The sequence below is a fragment of the Channa argus genome, chromosome 14 (genome assembly GCF_033026475.1).
Source record: "Channa argus isolate prfri chromosome 14, Channa argus male v1.0, whole genome shotgun sequence".
Lineage (NCBI taxonomy): Eukaryota > Metazoa > Chordata > Actinopteri > Anabantiformes > Channidae > Channa > Channa argus.
Window position 1 is genome coordinate 2,243,243 of NC_090210.1, and position 26,388 is coordinate 2,269,630.

At 39.1% G+C, this 26,388-nt stretch overlaps 1 protein-coding gene across 4 annotated transcripts in view; it reads left to right on the plus strand.

Annotated features, from left to right (window-relative positions):
* The first annotated feature begins 977 nt into the window (after nucleotides 1–977).
* st18 (ST18 C2H2C-type zinc finger transcription factor) overlaps nucleotides 978–26,388 on the plus strand; it is a 38,544-nt gene continuing 13,133 nt past the window's right edge. For 2 of the 4 annotated variants that reach the window (XM_067475261.1, XM_067475262.1), the window contains exons 1-6: nucleotides 978–1,132; nucleotides 2,142–2,316; nucleotides 19,671–19,786; nucleotides 22,391–22,442; nucleotides 23,277–23,307; nucleotides 23,485–23,672. In XM_067475261.1, coding sequence (XP_067331362.1) covers nucleotides 1,079–1,132; nucleotides 2,142–2,316; nucleotides 19,671–19,786; nucleotides 22,391–22,442; nucleotides 23,277–23,307; nucleotides 23,485–23,672 — 616 coding nt within the window. In that variant the 5' untranslated portion in view covers nucleotides 978–1,078. Of the gene's footprint in view, nucleotides 1,133–2,141; nucleotides 2,317–9,272; nucleotides 9,554–13,476; nucleotides 13,721–19,670; nucleotides 19,787–22,390; nucleotides 22,443–23,276; nucleotides 23,308–23,484; nucleotides 23,673–26,388 lie in introns of those variants that run through there. The other 2 variants (XM_067475263.1, XM_067475264.1) reach the window with 2 other exon arrangements.

Genomic DNA, 26,388 nt, shown 5'->3' on the forward strand with positions numbered 1-26,388 from the left:
ATAGGGGATCGACACACAACAAAGACCAGGACCAGGAGTCGAACGTGCCAGTTACTTAGTTTACAGTAGCTGGTGCTTAAGTGTGTAGTATCCCATCTCGGTTGATCAGTGACACATTCATTCAAAAACTTTTTTTGTTCAATTGGCCTTGTTCCTGTTTGTTAAGCTTTAATTAGTAGGGTTTGGTTCAAGCAGTACTTGTGTTAAAGCTCTAGTAAATAATTCTTAATTTTTTTATATATATAATAACAGCCTTGTAGAAGGGCAGAGATTTTTCCATCCAAGGTTTTTCTGAGTGAAGCTCGTACTTCTAAACTATCAGAGAACTAAAATCTTTGCTCGACTTGGTAAGTTATTTATTGTAAGTTCACTACTAAAACCTAAAGGGTTTTGCGAAGCATGGGTAACATAGTAGAGCAGGTAGAGGGAGGAGAAGTTGATTGATTTCGAGTTTCGTGCTACATCTAGCTTGATACCAGTAAGTTGCATATTGTAGCTTTAACAAAGTTCAGTTAAAGTACATTAGTTAGCAAGCCAGTGTCCTATCCTGATGTTAGTTACTCAGTGAGGCTGTGTAAGCTAACAAGCAGCAGAATTGTTGTGGGTGAGCATTGTAATAAAGGTAAAAAAGCACTAATTGTATCAATGTTAATGTTCCATTCAGGATTTGTTTCATCACTATAATGCCACGGGCAGAGGTAAAGCAAGATGCAAACCTAAAAAAAAGCAAAAAAAAAAAAAAAAAAAAGCACACTTGTCCAATTCGGGTTGAAAAAAAAAATAGAAACTCCAGAGGCTAGTGTGCACAAAAGTTGTTCTGTTGCCTGTGAGTTTGGTGTCAGCCAGTCCCAGTCCCTGTGGCCCTCACCGTGCACTGTGGAAGCGTGACGGGAAACTGACTGCAGCTCAGGACATGGCCTCGTTTGTTCACGGTCCCCCCACCACCCTCTCTGAAAAGAGTTATGCTGTCTGTTTTGAATGGACAGCGTTTTTCTTTGTGTGCCCGATCAAAACAGAGGGCAAAGTTAGTCAGCAAGTTGCATAGCTTCTGCATTCTGATTCTTCAAGCCTCTTTTGTATGAAGTTTGGCACAATGTTTTACACTGTGTTCGACCTGAATGGCATGCTGGAGGTAGGAACATTTTCCAAATTACAAAAATAGAAAGGAGTGAAATGTCATTTGGCTATTAGATATTATTCATTTATGTTTCGGTGCTAGAAAAGAAAAAAAAGAAAAAACAAGCAAAATGGTCATATGGGGCTAAAATCTCGTCTATAATACACAAAATGACAGAGCAGTGTTGCTGAAATATTCATACGCTTTTATCTGATCTATTTCCTAACCACAAGGTATTTGCCTGTGAATCCCTGGCACTTTTGATATTACCTGAAGGCAAATGGTATATAGATTTAAACAAGTTATTTACAACAACAGCCAAGCTATTCCTCTGGAAACTAGGCTGCAGATCAAAGGATTGTTTTGATCTCTACTTAGCATATTTGTTTAACCTAGCCAGTGATTCTGAAAAGTGCACAAGCTTTTCGGTGATATGCAGAGCACCCTTTATCCGTCTTTTTCTTCTGTTAGCTCTGGATTTAAGTACTTTCTGTATTTAGGAGACAACTGGATTTGCCAGCTTTTGAAATTTAGTTGCCCACTGCTAGCAGTCTTGGCACTCAGAAATAGATAACTAGGTATGTACCACTGCTAATCCTGATCGGCCTTGTAATAGTATTTGCGGACTGTACAGCACTCAATTAGGGCATAATGTGCTATTTTTATTTCCTTTAAGTTGGATTAAATGTTAAAACGTGTGCGTGTGTGTTTAAATTCCTATCTGCGGTTCACTGTGTGGGTACTTTGCAAAGTATTGTTTTAAACTGTTTCAATCAGTAGCACTCTCTCCACACAGGATTGTGAAATGAACAACAATGTCCAAACACTCTCTAAAAAAAGATGCCAGGGCAATCAGGAAATTTTCTGGAATGCTTAAGAGAATGCATATGCACACAATGCCCTAATTCTCTCTTACTTTGGGTTTAGGAAAGATGAGCCCAGGTTTATTGAGAGCCAAAAAAGGGGGCAGATGGCTCACAAGAGGGATAAACCTGGGAAGTCATGCTGTAAATGTGTTTTACAGAAAACAATGAAAGGAGCAGACAAAGCGATTGTGGCAAAGTCCTTTGGAAAATGGCAAAGCGGCTCTCTAAGGCCCAGGACCATGGAGAAGCCGGATGAGCTGTCCGAGGAGAGTAAGGAGGAGAGCCTTTCCAACTGCCCCTGTGAAGCCCCCCAACCCGCCAAGAAACCAGTTGGTAAAAGTACCTTATTTTCTTATTTCAAGTCCATCTAGACGGCTGTTTCTCTCAGCGGCAATTTTAATTATTACTGCGGTGACTTGGTTTCTTTTTTTTTTTTATTTTTTATTTTTTCCATTTGACTCTCTGGCCCGCCATATCCAGCGAACAAACAAACCACATTGTTGGGCAGGAGAATTCCTTTTGAGGGAAAGTGTGTCTCCGATGATACAGTGTTGCCAGAAAAAGACAAAGCAAAAAAATAGCAAACACAAAAACAGTCACAGGTGCATGGGAAAAAGAGAGAACCGAGTGAATGGTCACTGCGGTCCCCAGGAGGTCTTTCAGTGTTAGCCAGTGCGGTGGGTGGACTTCTGACAAGGATGCTGGTTAGCAGCCAGGTGGAGTGTGTTACTGAGAATGCTCCTGTTTATTCTTTTCACATGCTAATGTGGCTCCTATGTGACTTTAATGCGGCAAAACTTTTTCTTCAAGTTAACATTTTTGTTGTTTCAATACCTGCTCTTGTATCACAGTAGTGGTGCCGATTCAAAGGCTCTGCACGCTTTTATATACACTTGGGATTGTGCCAGGAATAGAGATATATTAGCTATACTGAACATGAAGGCAGAAGTCACACCGGTGGAATATTTCAAGTGCTAACAGGTAAACTGCACATGCTGTTTCAATTCAGGAACTAGATGCACACGAAGAAAAATTGTCGATCACATTGTCTAAAGTTAAAGCAGATAAATAACATGACTATAAATACTTACAGAATAAAAGTCTGGTGGTTCAAAGCTTGTGTGGACGCAATAAAAAAGTTTCCAACTAAAGGGATGTATCCACACTATATGGCATCTGGCTCTAATTTTGTCTAGCGTATTATGTTGCGTGTTTTGTGGAATAGTTCCTCAAAATACATTTTCATCTTGACAGAAAATTAGCCTACTGATACACTGCAAAGCAAGACTACTTGTAGATTACATCCCAAGCTCTGAGCAAATGCACCCCTATGTGGACAAAGTAAGAACAGGGAGTTTTATGTGAAACAGTCCATGCAGTCCTTATCAGGCAGCTGTCTCGATTTGGTTCTCTGCTATATTACTTGCTAGTTTATTAATATTACAGAAAATGTCCTCGAAAGTACACGTCAAGCTTAATGTCTAATTCAGGACTACAAAAGACCAACGTTGGTCTGTACATACCTTGTAGTGTAAAATCTGTAAATAGCTTCAAAGGCATTGCATCTGCCATCTGCACTTCTAGGAACTCTTCTGCATAACCATTAAAACAAGCTGTCTCAGAGGACATCATTCGTATTTCAGCTTCAACCCTGAATTACTGTGTGTTCATTATAATTATAAGGGAGGAGTGTTGCCAGGCTAGCCTGCAGAATGCCAGGTGCACACTTCCATAATCTACCATTTTAAACAACTCAGAGCATTAACAACAGTATCTACATGCTATTCAGCTATTAGTTCACTTTGGCTTTCATGCTCCAACTCGTATCAGTCATTCGGGCATTTTGCATGCTACAACAGACATACAGGAAGCAAGTGCAATACTTTGTAGTGTTCCATTTTCCTAAGCCTGCTTAGGTTATGTGACTGAGCCATGCCGCTGTGTGAAATTTTATCCCGATACTGGCACTGTATCCTTGTGAGGGAGTCTTGTAAAATAGGTTTACTTAGCGCCTTTGCTGGCGTTTTCTGAAGATAGCAAATGCACAAACACTGTCCATGATCGGATTAAGCGTTCAACAAAATGATGTAACTCTTTGTCTTTCTTGTGTGGCATAGGTTTCTCCGCTTAAGTTCAGTGGTCATCCACAAGAGAATGGAAACATTTGAAAGCCAGTCACATCAGTATAATCCATATATTACAAATATAATAGATGACAGCCTTGGTTAATCAGTCTTTGTCACACAAATGGGACACGTGACTGCTTCGAGTGAATCACGCAACTACAAATTCTCGAGATTTCTTTCAGATACCGCCTCAAACCGCACCACAACAATTCCTAATTAACACGAGTCCTTATTTGTAAGGCATTTAATTTTTAATTTTTCCCTGATGTTCCTCTTTGGTGTTGTAGCACTGGATTTAAATTGCATGTGATAAGTGTGAAAGATTTTTTAAGCATCCATATAGAGTATAAAGTACGCTATGCCAAGTACAAAGCGAACATGAATATGCACCTGAGGACATATAGCTATACATCCAGAGTCACAAGGTGTGTCAAGACAAAATGTTAATTACACAATTTATGACAGAAATGTGTTGAAATATCTCCATGGATCTTGCTTATTTACATTTTAATTACTACTATTACTTATTCTTATTTTTTGGATGTGACCATTGCAAGCCCAATTCCTCCCCTACACTAGAAAGAAGCAAAATGACTGTTTTCCACTGGAGGTTTAGATGCTTGTTTATCACTTTTAAATACCATCATCTTTGCTGAAATCCCCTCTCAAAAGAACCTTTCACTTGCTGGAATAAATTCAAATTAAAATTTAAATCCCTCTTTGCATTTCTTCAGCCTTTTTTAAAATAGCTGCCTCCTTTTAGAAAGCTGTTTATGTAGTGATCTGTTCATAATCCAGTTTGTTTCTCAACAGCAAAAAACACAGAAATCGTATTATCACTATCTTGGAGAGATGATGCGAGAAATCAGGAAGTATAAATGTCTGGATCTATGAAAGTTTTCAAACTTGTAAAGCTGAAGCATATGGCAAAAGCCTTTCAATAAAGTAATCTGTAACAGTGCAATTTGACTTGCAAATGTGCAGAAATATAAAGTACATTGTGGCACAATAATTCAAAAACCTTTAACTAACCTTTAGCAAAGCTTATGTTGAGACATGCAAAACCGACACAACTTTTTGGCTTGTTTCAGATGACTTGTAGACGGCATTTTCCACATGCTGTGTAGATAGTTCGGCAGAAATAATATCATATGTTTTGCCATACAACAGGAAGATCAGCTCTTGACACCATAGCTGACAAGACATGCACATCTCTGCAAACAGCTCTTTTCTAATCTTAGGAGGTGCTTACCTTTGAATGTACTGAGAAAAAGCAACATCTAATCAGAAATGGAACAAATATAAACAAAAACGGCAGACATTAACATGCGGTGCCTTTTGATAACAGCCCATTTCAGATGTAAAATGACGCAGAAGAGGCCATAGGGAAATTTAATTTGCTCAAGCTAGATTGGATTTATTGTTTGGAAACAAATTATAATTGTGTCTCCAGAAAGTTAACCAAGATCTAAACAAAAGGAAATCAATGACCCACCCCCATTAATCACTCAAAGCCAGCTACTTGTGCTGAAGAAACTTACTTCATAATCAATTTCTTTGTTTTGCTCAAAGGGCATTTGCATTTTAGTTCATGTCAGCAAGCTTCCTGTATCTGGCGCAATCAAAAAATGCAAGCCATCCACATTAATGGAGTTTTTTTTCTCCTATTTATTCAAGTGCATATCTATGAATACTCAAGATGATTTTAGCTTGTTATGCAAACTGCCTTACAAATATTTTATAGACAGAGAAAAATTACCGCTGAGTGTCAAACTTAACTTTTCTGATGCTTCTCATACTGGCACTTTCGTGGTAGAAATATTTTTTAAGAATAATACACCATTTAGGATTTTGCTATTGACCACCCACAGGACTTCTGAGGCCCAGACAAAAATGCCTCCTGTTAGTTGTGTCTAGACATACTATTACGGCTACCAAGGTCATTATCAAAGCTTGCATTATACACACCTGTTACCATTGTTTAGGTGCTCGTTTTTGGCTGAAAACCCAAGCTCCTATCTGGACCTTTAGAGGCGTGTCTGCTCCATTGTGTGTCCGCTTGAGGAGAAAAGATGGGCAGGGACCTCCAGAGACACCCCAAATCTGGCCCTAACCTCTCAATGACACCACACAATGAGTCCACGACCCACTGACTATAAAAAAGCAAGGGATTGACTGACCAGTCAAGCATCGATTTCTTAGATGTAAACAATCGGATGCTCTCTTGTGAGGCCATGAAATGTTGTGACCACTAATGACTGATGTTTATCACGTGGATAATTTAGACCCACAGTCATACAGATGACGATCACATTTACCCTTGTTGATCGACCTTTTATCTAGATCCCCGTACATTATCGCGCACTGCACAAATCTTTAGGTGGGATTTTTAACATCCTCATTTGGTCGTATTGGTTACAATATGTTACTTTTAGACGACAAACTCAAATATAACCCAATATATATTTTAGCATTAGCATTAGTTTGAGGCAGAGATACAAAGCATCCTGTGTTTGCCCATAGAACATTTCTATTGTCATTGAAGTGTCTTCAAAGGACACTAATTAAACATATTGTGAGGTTGCCCACGGTCACTCACAGATTGGCCCAAAGGGGGATTGCTGGGAAGTAATCTAATAATTTCTTTAACGGAGACACAGTGACATGCAATGTAAATAATGATCCCCGTGAAAAATGTAGTGTATTTTCAATAGAATAAATCCTGTTTTCTGACATGAACATAAAGATAGTTCCTCATCCTGGAGCCATACCAACAACATGTACTTATGTTTGGTTTCTTGTATTTGCATATGCAAATATGTTTAAAAAAAAAAAAATAGAATTCAGTTCTTTTATGTGACTTTCTGTAATGAACAGGCAACATCAAATGGCTCCACAATGAGAGTTGAGTACCACCAAGAAGAAGTGTTTGTGTCATTTTAGACCAAGCTTAAAGCATTTATGGCTTTAAATTAACCACAGTTTAATATAGATTTTTACACATCCACCATATTCAATAGCACAGAGTGAATATGTATTGTTGTTTTGGTTTACAGGCTGCCATGCGTAATTAGTCGCGTCGCTTTGTTGAAATCATGGGGCGGGGTGTTGAGTGAGGGGGTTTGTTGAAGTTATACTGCTGACATTTTGATCCTGCAGTGCATTAGAAGAATTCAGTTAAACGTATTTGTGTAGGTTTCACAGGAGGAAGGTATAGTGCTCAAAACAACAGGGTGCTGTGACACTTCACTTTGCTTACATAATTTGCAGCAGAATGCAAAAAGCTTTTAGACACAGATGTGACCCATTGTAATACCTTTCTAAATGCAATCAAACACTTTCTACAAATATGAGCAGGACTTTTTAAATGTGAACCCTTGTTTGACATGTAATTTTGTCCAACCCACTCCTCTTTCATTTCTCCATCAGCTCTCTCCAGTTATGCCCACATTTTCAGTTGATGAAATAGCTTGACAAAACACTAGTTTATGTTCTGTGTCGGCTCTGAATGAGGTCCCTTTTTTTAGAGATTTGAACAGATGTTAGGGCCAAAAGAAAATGTTATGTTTTATAAGGGTGGTGTGGTGTAGTCTTCAATATGTTGCTCTCTCACAATTTGTCAAGATTGCTTTACGAGTTGATTCTTTTTATGTTTTTTATTTATTTATTTTTTCTAGCAATACTGATGTCTCATTCAGTACATGAAATAATCTTCCCTAGAACAAGCTTGTTGTGGCCTCCCAGCAACATTGTCTACATGAGCAAACAAAGAACATGTTATTTGATAAGATGCTTAGAAAGATTATTGTTTACTTTCATATGTTTGTATGATTATCAGGCACAAATAGTGAAAAGAGGGGAAAACAGAGTGAGTTTGATTTCTTTGTACGTCTCTTTCACCGTGTATCATGAATTGGCTCTTGAAGACAGTTAGAAATTATACTTTCAAATGAGGCATTAAACAAGGTGATGATCAACTGCCAAACCTTAAGTAATGATATTCTCCATCCTCAAGTCCCCAGCCTTGCATAACCAAGTGCACAAATCACAGGAAAAAAGGACTGAAAATACATTATTATTACATATTGTGTTCACACGTCGGTCCCTGGGGACCAGGGGAGGCATCACCGAGAGATGAGCGTGTTTGGGTGGCCCCTACCATCAGCTGGGGAAGGGCTTTGCTTGGATCTTAAGGGGGGGGCGTCCTCGTGGATATCACCTATTTTAAATCCTGAGCCACACCATCCTACCCCCCCCCCCCCCGTTTTGCCCCCCTCGCCCCAGGCTCCACCCAGAAGTGTGGTTGCCTTTGTCATTGTAATCTGGCCCTGTTTGCTAAACGCTTCCACTGTTTACTCTCTGCTGTGGGGGCTTGTATGAACAGGAGTCAGCAGGACGCAGGGTGACATCACTTTGGCTCAAGGGGGGGTGTTTGAAAAGCTGCATTTGTGATTTCTCGGGGCCCTTTTCTTTCTTTTCTTCTTCCCTGTCTCTATCCTGGCCTGTCGAATGCTTGAGCTAACTCAGGAGACTAACATGGCCTACAGGGAGGAATTACACCTAATTACTTGAATAACTGCTAGGCAGCAGCCTTCCGTAGTCACCAAAAATAATTTCCAGGTCTCTGCCTTTTACTGATAGCCAGACTTCTTGTGACAGAAAACCCTCAGACAAAGCTTTTACGTTTAAATGGTCCAGGAGAAATGACACGGACTGACAGGTACAAACATTAAAAAGAGGGGAAATGAAATTAACGGACGAGGATTTCATATCATCTATTTTTGTTGTTGCCGTAGCGATAAAGTCGCAGACATTGAAACTGGTCTGTTGAGCCATTGTTATCATCCCTGGCCATCTGCTGCTGAGGAGTGACATTCCCTCTCATTTGCATGATGAGTGATGTATGAGGAGCTTGGGAGGGCATATGCCCTGGTCTTATGAGAAAGCGAGTGAAAGTTTTTTAAACCACTGAATAAGGATCGATAAAAAAAAACCAAAGGCTGGATGGAGGAGTTTAAATATAAGGAACACATACCTGGGAGCGTATACAAATGTACATGTGTGTGTTCGCCCGCATGTATGTTGCATCTTCACTAAGCACACGCAAATCTGTGGCGCCTGTGCATGAGTCTATGTGTACGCGCGCATGAGTAGAGGCTAGTGCGTGTATCTGCTTCTTCTTGTGTGCCTGTTTGTGTGTTTTGCGGATGTGGGAGTTGAACGAGGAGGGGGGTTGGTGGCTGTTGATGTGCAAATGTGCATCATGTTGAAGGGCTGTGAATGGGGAGGTGTGACGTAAAAAGGGACCCGAACGCAGGTGCTTATCTCGAGGCTGTCAAAGGCACAGTATGTCATATTCCTGGGGACTACCTTTCAAAGCCACAGCACCAGCTCAGCTATCGAGAGACTGGGAGAAAATCAAACTTTTTGGATCACAGCACTAGGTTGGTGTCAAAGTTCTTTTCCTTTAATACTGTCAGTTTGGTCGGCGTTTATCATCGCTGATACTATGCATTGCATATGTGAACGACAAGCCTCTTAGCTCATGCGGTCAGAGGCTTGGATGTGAAATTCCAAATAGCAGCTAAAATGTTCACGTGTTCGAAACTTGCACTTGAGATGTTAGTCAGCTGTTAAAACTTGTGGTCTGTGGATTTTACATAATTACATGAAATAGATGTTCCCCTAGAAATAGTTTGGAGCGTGGATGTGGAAATATTGCTGAGATTGGTGGTGAATATTGTTTGCCTGATACAAATCAGTGTCCTTAAAATTTGTGCTGGGAAATGAGCGCAGCTTCTGTCCAGGTTTCAGACAGTTTCACAGGAGATTAAATGGCTCAAACTGTTTTTTAGATGCGTGACCTATTTTTGATCATCCAGATAGCATGAGATACTGTCTACCTAGATTAAACTCACCGCATTTGTGTGGAATATAAGCTTGTCTTAGAAGAACACATGTTCGTATTGTGTGCTGAGACAAAGCATTGTCAGGTTGCCTGTGGCTTTGACAGTGACAGCTGTACATACAAGACCACTGAGCCTAATGCACTTAAACATTGACTCTGTGTTCCAGTAACATATTTGAACAGATCAGTGATGTATTTTATTGCATCCTGTTGTGGCTTCTCTGTAATTTGCATTTTAAGTCTAGTAAAGTTTGAAAACTACATGCTAATGTTGATTCTGGTGTGACAGCAAAATCTGCAAATCAGCTTTTGGGTTCTTCTCTGTGAGCAAACTCCTAAATTTGTACATATTCAGCAAGGCCAAACATAAAACCCTGTGCTCAGTTTATGTAGTTATTTGCATTGTAACTGTAATAAAGTTTGAAAACTCTATGCTAATGTTAAATGCAGTGCGATACCAATACTTTCTGCTACGAACTTTTGTATTATACGTGGGCAAGTCTCAGCTTTGAACAAATTCTCAGGGGCAAAGCACTCAACTATCTCCAGAGAAACTATTGATTTAGGAGTATGGATGCCGGTTAGGAAAGTTTATCATTTACTAGCAGACTAAGGGCTCAAAATCTACTTCTGTGACCCAGCTTAATGTTGATCATTGTGAAACAAAAGTGTTCCTTTATTTTTTTTTTATATGTGAGCAGAGTTTAGGCCTAAATTAGTCAATGAACTCCTCCTGATATCGTCGCATCATTTCTGTCGTTTAAAATTTTGAACCTAATTCTTTAGATAGCTGGCAAATGAAAATCTAGCCTGAGGTCAAACCTATTTACACAAACATATACTACATTTTTCTTTTAGGGACATTATATTCTGATTGAGGTGTTAAATCATTTTTATTGAATTTTAGTTCAGTGGAATTGTGTAAAATTTTCAGTGGAAAAAATAAATTGAAACGCGGGTTGTCATTTGCCTATATCAACATCCATTTAATGTTAACTCCATCAGCGTAGTTTAGTCCGCCTGCATCTTTACTCAAATATGAAACAACAAAAACCTTCAGCAACATAGCATAAGGTAACGGTGCCGCAATGGGACCAAAATGCTTTGAAAAGTTTGGCAAGTTAAATAGACACAGTAACAGATGAGGACAAGAGACATTTGGGAGGTTACAAAAGTTGTATCTCTGCACCTCGTAATTATTAGAACAGTACAAGCTGAGGCAGGGAGTGTGTGGCAAAGTAAGAGGCATTATTCCTCTCTCTGCTCCACACCCTCCTCTTCAAAGCTCAGGGATGGTAGTTGCTACACAACACACTAATGTCACCTCTGTTCGCCTCAAGGAACTGTCCATGGTACCTGCTGCCCAGCAAGACTGGATTCACAAACTTATTTACTCAAATGTCATATACACTAAACACCTGTAATAGAGAATTTCATTTGTACCTATTTCTGTACACATTGAAACACCAATGAATCGAGTTTTGCGATCGTTAAATACGATTCTAATAACTCGTTTTATTTATGAGTCAACTGCCGTCGGATGCACAGAATGTAAAAACAAAATAGCACAAAGTATTATATAGTCTTATATAGTCAGTATAATACACACAGTTAGCTGTTTATGTGCTAATCAAACTTCAGTCAGTTAATCAAGGAAAATGCATTATGTGGATTTAATACAACAAGGTCTCAGAAATTATCCATTTGCTTTTAAACTTTTGAACAGTATTTAAAAAAAAACATGTTGTTTGTGTGTCCTACTGCAAAAAATAAAAAATAAATAAAGCAATAGTAGTAGCGATACCTTTCTAATTTATTTTTTGATTTCTCTCATCTTTTCTATTTTCAACAGTAATTCAGTTTCGCCCATAATTGTTGGTCTTGTGTAAATGTATAATCCATATAGTGTCAGGAGTTTATGAGAAAATTCTGTTGGAAATTACCCCTAAATTTACATGTGGTTCATAATAGATAAAATATCATAATAGATGATTAAATATTTAGAATTGTGGTTAACAGTGATTTTCATTCGAACAATTATGTAGGCTTCCATTTTTTTTAGGATCTATCATTATCAGTGGACACTTTTGTTTTCTCTTGTTTTCTTTTGTTTTTCATAAGTTTAATCGTGATTATAACATTTTGAAAGCCTTAATAATGTATTATATCATCTAGTGTGGTACTATTAAAAAAAAAAAATGCAAAAGTGTTCACAAGTTAAATCAGGTGGGATTTTCCAAAAAAAAGATAATAAAACACAATGGAAAATCCCTTTTAATGAATAGTTACATTAGCCTTGACAGGGCAAGATGATGAAATGTTTCCAATTAATATTACATGGGATTTTTTTCAGCCTTTCTTTTTCTAAATATATTTCCGAATTTACCTTGATTGTAATATACCTCATTGGCTGTGGTTTTGTTTGTTGGCCTAACTATAAAGGATCTGCTTATACCCTTGTGGGTTGGGAAGAATTAGGATTTATGAATTTATTTCCTCTGTTGTATTGTTTAAACAGCTTTGGTTTAGTTTTGATCCCTTCCTCTTGCCTTTGAGGCTGTTCCACGGTGTCAGCTGTTGACTGATAGTAAGAGAACTGCCTCACAGTGTGAATGAAAGAAAACTAGCGGTTGGTAAACACTGATAAGGGATAAATAGAAAGCGGTCAGGCAGAGATAGTTCTGTGGGAGCCCAGATTGTGTGCGGTCTGTTAAAATGAGATTCTGAGCCTGTCCTTTTTATTCTTCCTCCCCTCCCCTCCCCTCCCCTGTGCGGCGTTTGTCTGGAAAATCTCCAGTGACCCGGCTCGGCAGTCCCAGGCTGCAGTATTCTCTTTTTGTATTTGTTTTGTTTTCTAACAAGGGTCAAGTTGGCCAATAGACATGTCCCTGATGCTTATAGACAGCTGTCATGACTTCAAGTACTTACAATAGTTACATTTTACATCGATTCATGATTCTGCACAAACAAGCACTACAGTTGTTAAAAAAAAACTAAATCTTTTTTTGTTTTACGTGTACTTGCCATTTTATATTTACCTTTCCAGTCAGATTTTTTTATTTTTTATTTTTTATTTGAGTGGGAGCACTTCTGCACATCTATCCATCCATCCTTTTTTAATTTTACTCACTACATATATGCTTAACTTATGTACATGTCACAATGTTATATTAATTACAGTCACATAATCGCACAATTATACTCTCTTCAGTTTAGACCTTGAGGAATATAAATCTCATTTTAATTTCAATTCTTTTTAGGAGCAGCCTGTTCTTCCTATAACCATTGATTTCTTTCTGGGGGTGAATCTATCTTTTATGTGATTAAAAAGACCTTCAGAGGTCTTACCTTGAGGATCACCATGTGGTGTATTTACACAGAAAATAATTCAGCCCATTGTAGCCCAGCAGCTAATGAGATTGGTTGTTAAGTGAATGACACAAAGGCTACAGGGGGAAAAAAAGCTCAGCGTTTCGGGTGAATATCACAGTGTCCCTGCACACACACACACACACACACACACACACACACACACACACACACACACACACACACACACACACACACACACAGACACACCAACCAAATACACTCTCTCAGCAACGAGACTCTGGACTACTCTGTACCCCACCTCGATATCCTTCTGCTCCGTCTCCTCCCCGATGTCACTATGAGATGCACAACAAAGGCTAACGGGGGCATGGTAAGTCGAGCTTGCGATTCTGCCCTGACGGACATGTTAACGTGAGTGCATTTAGATGTATGAGACAAGTGATTCTGTTTGCCTGTTTAAGGATGTGCTGTGCTGTGTAAGCCTCATGCTCAGATAAGCAGATTTATGGAAGGATCAATAGCAGTGATACTGTTTTATGTGACTCAGAATAAGCTCACTGCATTTCACGTGGCCATTCTTAACTTCTGAATTGCTGCTTCAACTTTTCTTTCTCTAAGCCACGTTTCTTACCTTGTACTCGAACTTCGTGTCAGCTTGTGTCAGAGATGGGAGTTTGATTCACAAAATTGTAAAGCCTTATTATTTCTCGTGTCTGTTCCTGTGTTTAATAATGGTGCACGTTACTCAGGAAGAGTTTATTGTTTATCCTTGAGTAAAGGCTTTTTTTTTTTTTTTTTAAAGAACTAAAATGCACAACAGCAGGATCTTGTTAAACACTCATACTCAGTTTGTATTGATTGCTGCACTGTCTGGTTCCTCGTGCAAAAGTAAATGAATGTCGTTTCGACGCAAGAGTGCACATTTTAAGAATTGTGTGGATCCCTTGTACCTTTCTTCTCCTGTTTTTGATCTCTGAATAGTAGCACTGGGGCATCACCAGTGAATTGCCATAATACAGAAATTTAAGGTCATTAGCTTATCACGCTCTACTGTCAGGCTAGAAAGTAGGTTAAAGTCCATTGCGTATATTAAACCCTGGACTTAAGTCAAATTTACATTTTGTTAAAGATTACTCTTTTTATTGATGCATATAATCATATTCATGGACCATCTGCTGATTTGGCAAGCATGGATCAAACTCACAAAACAGCCCTGCTAACCTTTTAAGTACAAAATAGTCTGGCTTAACTCTGCTAGCACAGAAGTGTATGCGTATGTGTGTGAGTGCGAGAGATTGTATGGATATTGGATAATACTCTAATTTAGATCCTCCAGGCTGTTCATGCCATATTTTATTTTATCATGATCACTTTGGTAGGGGACCAAGGCTTGTGTTTGAACAACTGAGCAAATAGTGTTTGTCTCACAATAAGCAAAGTAAAATCTTTGTATATGGAATCTGATTAAACTCTTGACCATAGTACACAGCTCTCAGTTTATATCTGTCACCATGGTTACATGGATTCCACAGTGCAGCGTTACACACTTCCACCTGGTTGGGGACCACTGTATGGGCCTCATCTTGTGTGCGTAATAAAACACACTTTCAGGCTCTTCTAATTGTTCTGATATCTGATTTAGTCCTGAACTGTCTCCCAGTGTGTGTTTCACAGAAACGGGAATTCACCATTGGGCATCCTTACTGCATGAAATACTTATGTTCAACTCATTCCAAACAAAGCTTACGCAGATTGAGAATTCATATGCCAGAGGTAAATCCGAGTTAACACGGATTTATACTGGCATGAGTTAAAGGACTAGAGTTTGTAATCCAGGTGGCCAAGGGATTTTACCATACAGTGGCAAAAATCACTTAAAACTCCCCCAACATCCTGAGCCACTGAGCTCAGTGAGCAGACAGATTGTTCAGAATTGATGACAGCACAACTATATTAGAGCTGGAATGCATGTATGTGTATCTGCATGTTTGTGTGCATGCACGTATGCTTGTGTTTGTGTGCGCATATGCGAACATGTTTGCTTCCTATATATACTCAATTAGTACTAAAGGGGCTATTTACAATAAGACCTTGGCAGATTGGCATTATTTTCCTCTAACAGGGCCGGGGAGGTGTGTTGGGAATACTGCCTTCTATCTGAATCGACATTTGTCGTATAAAAAAGACAGGGAGCTGCGGTTTAGTAGCCACTAACCTACAAGTGAAGTCATAAGTGTCGTTATAATATCCCAATAATTCATTATTTAGTAGATCTTAGCTTGATCGCCGTACCCAGTACACACTGGGTAAAACAAAGTGTGTCTCTGTATTTATGTGTGTGTGTGTGTGTGTGAACGTGCACACCCTTGTGTACATGTGTGTGGAGGACAGAGGAGCATAGATAGAGTGGAGTTGTTTAATGACAGGAACAGCTGACTCATTTAGAGAGAGCAGTGAAAGGTAATTAACCCTGGGAAAACTACAGCTGCCATGCGAGCTGTTCACTTCAGCGCAATCTGATTAGGAATCAGTGCTCGAGTCCCTGACTCCTTTCAGACACTGTGTATTCGAGGTAAACTTTTGCCTTTGCCCTGGAGAGCCTCAGAGCACTGGAGACCTGCCTTTTGTGAGGGGGGGCGGTGGGGGGATTAACTGGAACGGTTACTACGTTTCTCCAAATTGCAGACCACCTGGTAGCATTCATGAGACCTCCTCCATGAAGGGGCCCCCTTGGGCAGGAACAATGAACAGGATTACTCTACTCATTGTTACACTGGGGCTGGAACTTCTTTTCCCCAAAACACCTGTCCCTAAATTAGACAGGTTTGAAAAAAAAAAAAACGTGTTCATGACAGGATTCAAAGATTCAAACTAACCTGCGAGTGGTTCGGCCGACTGGAGACTTGCCAGTGGATGAATTGTCTGCCGCTCCATTTATTATGCTATTGATGCATAGTGTAGTGCAAGAAGATACAAATTTTATTTGTCTGAATGTTTTGGTGTTCTTAATTGGATTGAAATGCTCAAATAAAATAGCATATCATCGAGGCCCCTTTCATACGATAAGGGAACTAAAAGCACCAGAAATTTGGTCAAAAACAGAAATTGGCTCTTTGATGTCAGAAGAAACAATCTGGACTTGGTGCCTTTGTGTGGTCCAGCTCCAGATGAACTCAATTTAGAGGGAAGGCTTTGGAATGACTTTGGATAGCGATTACAAGATTCACAAATCACCTCGGCAAAGGTGTCACCATCTGACTCTTTTATGGGACTCTTGCTAACTCAGTCCAATAACAAGTTTCCCCTGTAGTTATGCCATCATAACAAATCATTGAAGCGATAGTGGCTAGCCAGGCTCCTAATTGTCTGTTAAGAATTCTGTGAGCTGTGTTCTTTTTTTTTTATTTATTTTTATTGAAGCATCTCTGTCTTGGAGAAGTGATAAGATGCCAATACGCTCCTCTATAAAAGTACTCTTTGGCAAAAGGCACAAACACTTTGCTTGGCCGTCAGGGTAGCTGTGAGGCTGTTATATCTGAAATCGCAGTTGACTTCAAGATTTTCGACTGTGTCTGCATGAATCCAGAAGCTTCTATCAGACGAAGGAATGCTCACAAATTGCTGGCAGAATATTTTCTTCCAGAGACAGTATATTTTTTTTTTCTTTTATTAGAAAGGGCACATTCATACACAGCACCCAGAGAAGGCCTGTACTTTACGTTGTGCAAAATAAACTCATATTGACACTTAAAGCTGTCAAATGAGTTAATTTATAAAAGACTGTCTCATGTCTCTGGATTTTAATTGTGACAAATAATATATTACACATACACATTTTCCAGTGGTGCTTCCTGCCATTTTTAGTATGAATGTAACCATTAACTGAACATTGTAAAATTAAAAAAAATGTAAAACATTTAGCAATAAGGTTGGTGTCCTTCACATCGCATCCTTAAATATATGCAAGCTATTATTCTATTGTCCAGCTCATGTCTCCCTGTCCAACTCACAGAAAAGTTGTTTTTTTTTTATTTAAATACCGTAGAAAAAGGAGTTGATTTAAATCTCTAAACACGGCTTTATTTACTCACCATGGATCCATTTGCATCTCAGAGCAAATGGCCAAAGCAGTCATCTGATTTCTATGTGCAATTGAACCTGCTTTCCACAGAGTAGGTGTGAGCAGCACTTCCCAAGCAGGTATATAATTGCTGGCTCACCTTTTGCTTCAGCAGATTTTCTGACAAACCTCAAACACCCTATGGTGTAAATATACATTTTGATCAGTTCGGTTTTCCTCTGACATTCTTTACAAGGAAGTACGAAAGTAACAGGGGCTATCTCTTGCCGCTTGCTCTTTATTATACATAAACAGAAAACACTTAGCATGTAAAATTAATGTGAAAATTATTCCCGGGGTAAACTATAAACACAGAAGTTACCCTGCACATTTACCCTTTTTTTCTCCTTCCCCTAGATCAGAGTGTAATTGCCAGTAATCAGGTCTGTTTGCTGCTGATAAAACCACTCTGAATGCGAGGAACCCTCTTTGTGTGATGACTCAATTATGCCAAAAGTGGCTCATCAAACCTGGCCCATCAGCTGCTTTAATAAATAAGGAGGAAAACTTGCTGCAGGCGCATTATAATTCCATTCATTCCATAATTAAATCCATTCCAGTTTTAACCCTTCACTCAGTGTGCTTCTGGAAGAGGAAACAAAAACAAGGAGAGAGGGGAGGGGGGGGGGGGGGGGGTTGAGCACACACCAGACAGTGACCTTGCACAGAGCACCCATCCGTTCCCTATAATTCAAAATGATACTGTTGAAGAAAGGTTAAGAGAAAGAGGCTTGTAAAGAAAAGGATGGGAATCAGTTAAGACACAGCTCCTGGTTTTTATTTTTTATTTTTTACGTATGCATTGTTTCCACACACGGCCTCAGACAGTAATTATATTAAGAGTAATCTAATCATAACAGTTGGTTGGTTGAGTGTGTGGCACTGACATTTTGAAATCTTATTTTGTGTAATCTCATTTGCCTCTGTAATCTCGCCTGTACCCCCATCTAAAGGAAACGTAAATAATGTAATTAATTTTATGGTCTCCAGAATCTTACTTTGCTACTTTGGCCTGCTTTATTGGTTTCAAGATGAGGTATCAGAGAGAGTTTTTTACTCTATCACAATGATGTCTGTGTTAATTATACCAGAGCGTCCCAAGTGCACGGATAAGCTGAGAACAAGGGGACACAAAGACTCAAGGTCAGTGATGAATATCCACAGCAGCTGCACGGTATTAATAAGGCATTATATGAAAATAATAATAATAATAGCATCACTTACAACCAAATACAAGAGTGTGGTTAGAGTAATGTCAGGAGAGATTTTCTCTCCACCATCTCAGCCTGGATCCAGCCTTTCTGATAATGGTGCGGGGCAATGGTTATTCATGACCGCTGGACTGGGATGGTCTCTCTCTTTTTCTACACCCAGTCACAGCCCATTCTCTCTTCTGTGGTGGGAATGCTGGCAGATGGGGTTAGGGGGGAATGGGCTGGGCTCAAGGACAGCTAGCAGCCAGATTAACACATAGAAAATCTCATAGACCCTCAGCATCAGGCTGCCTCCTTTCCCCCCTGAGAAATCTGCCCCAGACACAGGGAAAGAGTCCTCAGAGAAGCATTATTTGTGTTGGACTTGGGGTGTGCGTATGTGTGTTCGGGTGGGGGGGAGGGGAGGGGAGGGGGTGCATAAATATGATTCAGCAGATGACGAACCAGCTCAAATAGTAATGATTCTTTTTTCATATGCTAATGAACTTGAGTGAATAACCCTCCGCCCCCCTCCCTCCCTCCCTCCCTCCCTCCCTCCCCTCTTCCTTTTTCCCCCAGTTTTGTTTTTCCGGGGAAATGCTCTGTGAGCTATAATTAAGAAGATGTTGTTTTTTTTGTTTTTGTTTTTTTTTCCCCAAAGCTAACAGAAATAAATAATTCCATAATAAGATCTGTGAAGTGAAGAGGCTTAATGTACTCATTGTGTTCATCCTTGTTTTCCCTCTTGGATGTTTTGTATTAATTAGAAGCAAGCAATTTGATCTCTGTCAAGCAATCAATTTGCATCGTGTTCCTTCTTCTATGTGAGGTATTTAAATGCTCTTTCCACCTTTTTTTTTTGACAGCATGTTTACAACCATCTCCCAAGAATATAAAATGCAGTCATAAAAAACTAAACGCACAAAACGAATTTATCGCACACTAAAAATAACAGATCATGAGCTAAACTTTTTTTTTTTTTTTTTTGTCTGTGTTTTTTCCTAAAGATAATGAATTACCTGATCAACTCCTGAGAGATAAGAAGTGTGAGAGCATCAACCAGGGTGGAGAGTGTGGATCTGGCATCTTATCCCATAGAGCATTCGGAAAACTACACTCAAAGGTAAATATTGTTATGCAGACCAGCTGAAATAGTTTTTAACTCGTGTCAGGGACAAAATGGTCTCTGGGGATGTGTGATTGCGTAACGCTGTTTCGGATAAGCAGCGTGCTAAGTGGCGGCGTGTCACTGCGCCTTTGACCACAGTGATCACAGACCCAGCTTGGTTTTACTTATGGAGAGCTGTGGGTGGTTGGCAGACAATCAACTCTTTCAAAGTTTGTTGCTGAGTTAGCTTTATCTAAAGTGGTGGTGGCGTTCAGGTGTCAGGTTGTCTCAGCTGGATTTGTACCTGAGAGAACTTTCTTTTATCCCTCTAAACAGAAAGTTTAGAGAGATATTTTTTCCGTACTTCATTGCAAGGCTGTTAGACCTAATGGTCTATTACAGCACTTAAACAAATACTAAAAACAGGAAACCATTTACTGTGATTGTTTACTTAAGTTCATTTTAAGTCAAAGTGAGTTGGGTTTCAAACTCCATTGAAATGAAATCTAAAACCGACGGCAGTGATGTAATGGGAACCTTTAAATATCATACTTCTTTTCATTGGTTTGATGTTTTCAAACATGAGCTGCTAGGATGCTACATTAATGTCTTTACAACATCCAGTGGAAATATTTTATGCAGGCTCCACAATAGCTGCGAATTTTTATAAATGGAAATAAAGTGTTTTGTTTTTCATGGATATACAAACACTGAGACACTGTATTATATATATGGAAGAAACTGGAAAAAGGAAAGTGGATCATTCCAGCCTTCTAGCACATTAGTCTTTTATAAAATTATATTTAATTGAGTAAATTATTATATAGACTAATATCATGGAATAGGGACATTAAGTTAAATAATTTTTGTAATGCTGTCGGTATTTCTAAGCTTTCTGTGCAAATAATTAATACATTGTTAATAACACACTGTAATGTAGCAGAATCAAGACATTTTGTAAGACAGTATTTGTCAACAATTATAATTAGATTTAAAATATTTTATCTTATTACAACTGATTTACGAAATTATTAATTAATTTGCTGAATTTAAAGCAGCCCACACATGTGGGCGTAAACGGGAGGACTTTTAGTCCCTGTCAAATGCATTTTTTTGGACAATATAGCATCTATATAATAATGATAACTGAAGCAAAAGACTCGCCATGAATGAATAATAAAACGGTGAAGTATATAAAGTTTTCAGCCTCTGTGATGAAAGCTCCCATCTGACCCTGAATGTTTGTTCTGCTTTTGTAAACAGTCAGCGTCACATATTTGTCCATGTTGTTGCTATGCCAGTGCTACCTGTTAGTGCACCGCAGCATCTTCCGTGTGTCTCTCTGTTAGAATAAGTATAGAGAAATTCTGCTCTGTCCAAATCTCTTTCGCCTGTTTTGTCATTATTATGTCAGACATAGACATGTGACACCCTTTAAAGGCTGCACAGATAAGAGGATTCAGTTTGCTTGTCGCACATATAATATATGAAACTGCATCCTATATACAGTGTACTGTAAAAAACTGCCGATTAACCGAGGAACTGCATCCATTTCACTTTAAAGTTCCTTTCTATTTTTTTTAACACCTCCAATTACACACATTCTTAATGGTTAACTGTAAATATGTGAATGCTATAAGAAAATGTGACAGGTGTAAGGATAACATACATTTTTTAAACATTTACACAAGATGTCTAAAATGTCAGAGAAAAAAAAACACCCAGGTAATATTCAGTGTGTGTGAGTCAGTGATGATATTTCACTACAGTGATAACATCAATTGAACTTTGATTAATGTCCACGTTACCATCCCAGTTTGCCGCGTGTAAGAGCCACATTTTGCCTTCAGAACAACAAATTCATACAAAATGTTGGAGCATGTCTGTATGGAAAAGTGTTACAAACTAATGAGGTACATTAGTTTTTACAGAATGTAATCTATAGTGTTTGGGAGTTGTTTGTCTCAATAGGCTGTAGTAATCAAAAGTAATGAACCTATTATGAGCAGGACCTCTGAGGGCCCGGCGTGGCATTAAGAGTGTGGCACATAAAAGGTTTATTAAAGGAAATTAAGGTCCATCACTGCCACACCTGCTCCCCTATTATAAATGTATGACAGGTCAGTGCCTTCAATCACAACAGCAAACGAGAGAGAGGAGTCATGTTTCCCATTACCAGGGAAAAGTAACAGCATATCCTATGACTCACAGATTTCACTGGCCTGTGACCACTATACGCCACCATCAGCCTGGAATAATTATGTTTAATAGGTTTTATTTGGGACTCACAAGCAACAGCCACCGAGAGTGGATGGATTTTAGCAACTATTTTTGTCTAAACACTAACAGTGAGGCCCAGTCCGTACTGTAATGTCATTATTTAATGTCATTACATTTACTCACCTTTGAAACTTTTTTTCTGCCAAACACTTCACGTGTTTGCATATTACTGGTGTTTCAGGAGATGTTTGCGATGTTGCTGTGTACACAAACTGGCTGTGGGTGACTGGGAACAATCGACAATAACCTCTAAAATGTTAAAGTCTTTCGTCTTTTTCGAACCAATGAAGTGAATACAAACGAATAAACTGTCATTCGAATCCGCTGTTTTCTTTATAGATGGATTCTGAAGGTGAGGAGCGAACCCTGAAAACATGCCACAGTAGCACAGGTGAGTACAGCTTTCAGCTTCAGTGTTGCTCTTAACAACGCGCACGGGCGCGCACGCGTATTCCACTTATCGCCATTGGTTCGGGGTATCAGTTCAACAATCCAACTTTATAACTGTCAATTTTATGTATTATCTTACTGGTCTGAAGAGCACTGCACTGCCATTTCATTATTCAGAGGGGAATAACTTCATTAAATTGGAACACTGGCTCAAATTAGTTAAGGACTGTGTATATATTGTGTGATTGAAAACCTCTAGACTGGATATGTCATTATGCAAGTGTTCAGGGCCTCTGAGGCCTGCCTGCTCACGCTGGAGCTATTACTACATCTGGGGAAATTCATGAAAAGTGTTATTATTGGTTGTGCTTCATAGGAGTAGGGGTATAACTTGTGAATGAGATTTACGCAGGCCTCTGGGAAAATTGATTTACCCTTTGAGATCATGTTGTCAATGCTGTCAAAGGATGAGCTACTGTTGGTCTCACGGAGAATGAGGAGACTGAATGAAAGGCTTTTCAGATCAATGAAAAGAGCACTTCTCCATCCTTATGCTGATTATCTGAAATGGCATTGTAAAAGAGGACAAAAAAAAAAAAACCTATGGTAAAAGGCTGGATGTGTGTCAGTGTTAATCCAAGGTGATATCCTCCTTAAAAGACTATCTACAAAACAAATATTTAACACCGCGTTGTAAAACTTCATCAGCAATGTCCCAAAAGTAGTATGTCGACCTTGAACCTTTGATGAAGAATACGTCAACAGATGCTGTGATACTTAGCGGACATGGAAACATGAGTTTTTTATCTGCTCTTTCTTGGCCTTTATTTCGCAGGACTCGCCGACTGCATCACCGAGACTCACAGGTAAAAATTCACGATGCCAAACAGCAAGATTTTCATTCCCAGGCAACAAATGGGGATTCATTGAGGGTTTTGACTTTATGTCATGCGAAGTCTCAAATTTTTATATTTGGAGTTTTCTAGGAGCAAACTGAGGCCTCTGTCGACCCTTTAGTGATTTTTATCTCCTCTTCCCTTCAGCCCATATGGGTCCGTGACGAGGAAGAGGAGCGCTCAGGACGGGGTGCAGGGCGCCCCTGTCAACAAGAGAAAGTCCCTGCTGATGAAACCCCGCCACTACAGCCCCAGCGAGGCATGTGAAGAGGAGAGCGAGGATCTGGCACCGTCACAGGACAAAGAAGAGCTGAGGAACATTGACACTCCAGCAGGTAAACAGATGTCCTGTTGTTTTGTCTGTTTTGATGAACAATTGACGCTGAATTTTAAAATCCCATCTGTTGCATTCATATTTCCCATCCTCTGCCATCAGCCAGCAGCCGCAGTCATTGTGCAGTGGAAGTGAAAGACTACACTGCTGGGTCCATATTAGTTGTGTCTCACGTCTACAAATTGAAGTTTTGACGGCTGATCTGCCATGATATTTTTGGCTTGTCTTTACCCTCTTTTGATAAGGCCAGATTTGCAGACCCCTCATCTGTCCTTTTTCAATAGCCAGTCCAATCCCATTGAATCCATAGAATAAAAACTGAATGGGGGAGTGCACCAGTTCCCTTTGATTTCAATAAAGTCCGCTCTTTTTCTCCTTGCATTTTTGTTGAAGTCGCCCATTGTTTAAAGCAAATGACAAAGTCGCCGTAACTTGGCGGATGGCTCCGGGGTTTGACTGTTTTAATTTTCCAAATATTTGACTCGACCACAGGAACATTTCCTTAACAACAGTTAAAAATTGTTTATTTTCACTTAAGCCAGTGTCCTTTTCAGGAATGAAAATGTTTCCTTTTTTTTTGTTCCTAATGAATTGAATTTTGTGCATTTTGGCAACAATGCTCGTGGTGTACATGTGCATTCTCGCCCACTATAATCTGCACTGATTTGGTATATTTTTAACGATGTAACTAAGCAACAAACGTAATTGTCCCTTTCAAAAGCTTTTGTTAGGCCCTCTAACACAGTCTAATACATAATTAGGCATAATGTCTACAGCTCATTATAGTACACATGTGTGTAGTTAAATGGACCAGGAGAGTAGCTCACTGAATTGTGTGGATTCATTGGAAATGGAATTTATTTGTTTCCTGGGTTCATATTACATTACAATTATCTAAGTAATTCACAGTGCATCATCATTTTTCCTTTTGTTATTGTGTATTCTAGATACTTTTTCAACATCTGATGTTGATCGACTGCCTGATATATTTTTTCGTTATTCGAACCTGATATTCAGTGGAGTTTTAAAACAAATCCAAATCCAGCCAGAATTTTAAAAAACTCTAAAATGAAAGACGGATATTGATAAACATATTCAGGGCATATTTTGCTGTTATGGTCCGATTTGGGGTTTTTTTTATTTTGTTTTTTTTTCCTGTGGAAAAAACAAAAATTGGAAAAGTGGACTGGAGGCAGTAAGAATTTTTTGCAGTGGGAAGCTGGTCATATCTGCATTTTAACAAAAAAGGGAGAAAAATAAGCCTCTCGTTTGGTCGAGCCACACTGCGTTCAACTCCAGCCAACTGCAGCCCTGCTGCAGAGTGCTGGTAATGGCTATTCTGGAGTACAAACTGTTCACCTGTTCCAACACACAAACCACCGGAGGGATCCAAGTTTTTTTCCTCCATCTCTTTCCTTTTTTTTTTTCACTGCACTTCTCTGTGTGTGTCTGTGTGCTTGTCTGACTGTATGCGGCTGTGTCAGGCCTGGGAGTCCATCTGGATGAAAAACAAAACCCTTGTTGCTCGCCTCATAAATGTAAACTGGCTTTAATTTTTCATTCAACAGGGTTCGTCTTTAGACACCTCTTTTCAAATATTTTTCACAGCAGGGAACAGTTAGTAACATGTTGTAATGTTGCCCGAGCAAAAATGCACATGAAAGCAGACGTGTCAAATTCCAGTGCAGACAATAAAGTACAAACTCACTCATTTACCTTTTGTGTATTAGTGCTTCATAATTTCTCTCATATATTAAAGCTCTTTTGATAAGGATTATGTGTTTGTGCTGCTCCCATTAATAAGTGGTAGCTGTGTGATAATGCCTGTATAGGATCTAATTCTCGCAATCCATCTCTATCTGTCTTATCAAGCCACTGAATCCTACTTTTGGTCCAGTCTCAGATGTCTAGCCACTAAAAAGGATATAAAGCTACAGTTCAGCCTACTCAAAGTAATAACCCCTGGCAGTCCAAAGAGCCTTAATCGAGCATAAGTTTTACTGGTTTTGCGGGATGAAGAGAGATTGTGTTGAATCCATCCAGATGATAGTGCTCCATTCTTAATCACTGACCTGACTTAAAATAATCAGTGGCGTTAATAAAGTGTTTCAGATGCATTTTGAGGGATAACCCTAACCCTCTTTGTCTCCTGTGCTGATCAGAGGCTCAGTGCCCGAGGCTACACACAGTCTTGTGGCTTTCTATACATGTGATCAGATTTTCTGAATGTCTTCTAAAAGATGGTGGGTCAGAGGTCGATGCAAATTACAAACTGAGAGCACTCTGCAAAATAAGCTGAAGATTACACCAAATAAGTGTACAAATTATGAGGAAACACTTCATTCTCAGGAAATACTCTAAATCGTGGTTATTGGTAAAATGGAACATATAAGTTATCACAACCACAACTGTTTAAAAAAAGCCAAATTGGTTCAGTTTGGGAGAAACATCATTGTCATATTGAATGTGCTATGCAAAATGTTTTTCTTTATAATAAATCATTTTATATTAAATCCTTTTCTGGTTCAGTGTTTTACACTGAAATAATAGGTGTGGTTAACGTGGCTGACTTGAACACTTTGAATGAAATATGTAAATTAAAAATGAAAATTATTCTCAGCTATTTTATCTCATGCTTACTAAGTAAATCGCTCACTTACAGTACATGGTAACTGTTGACTGCTGTGCATCGGTTTTAGTTTGCTTTTATCTAATAC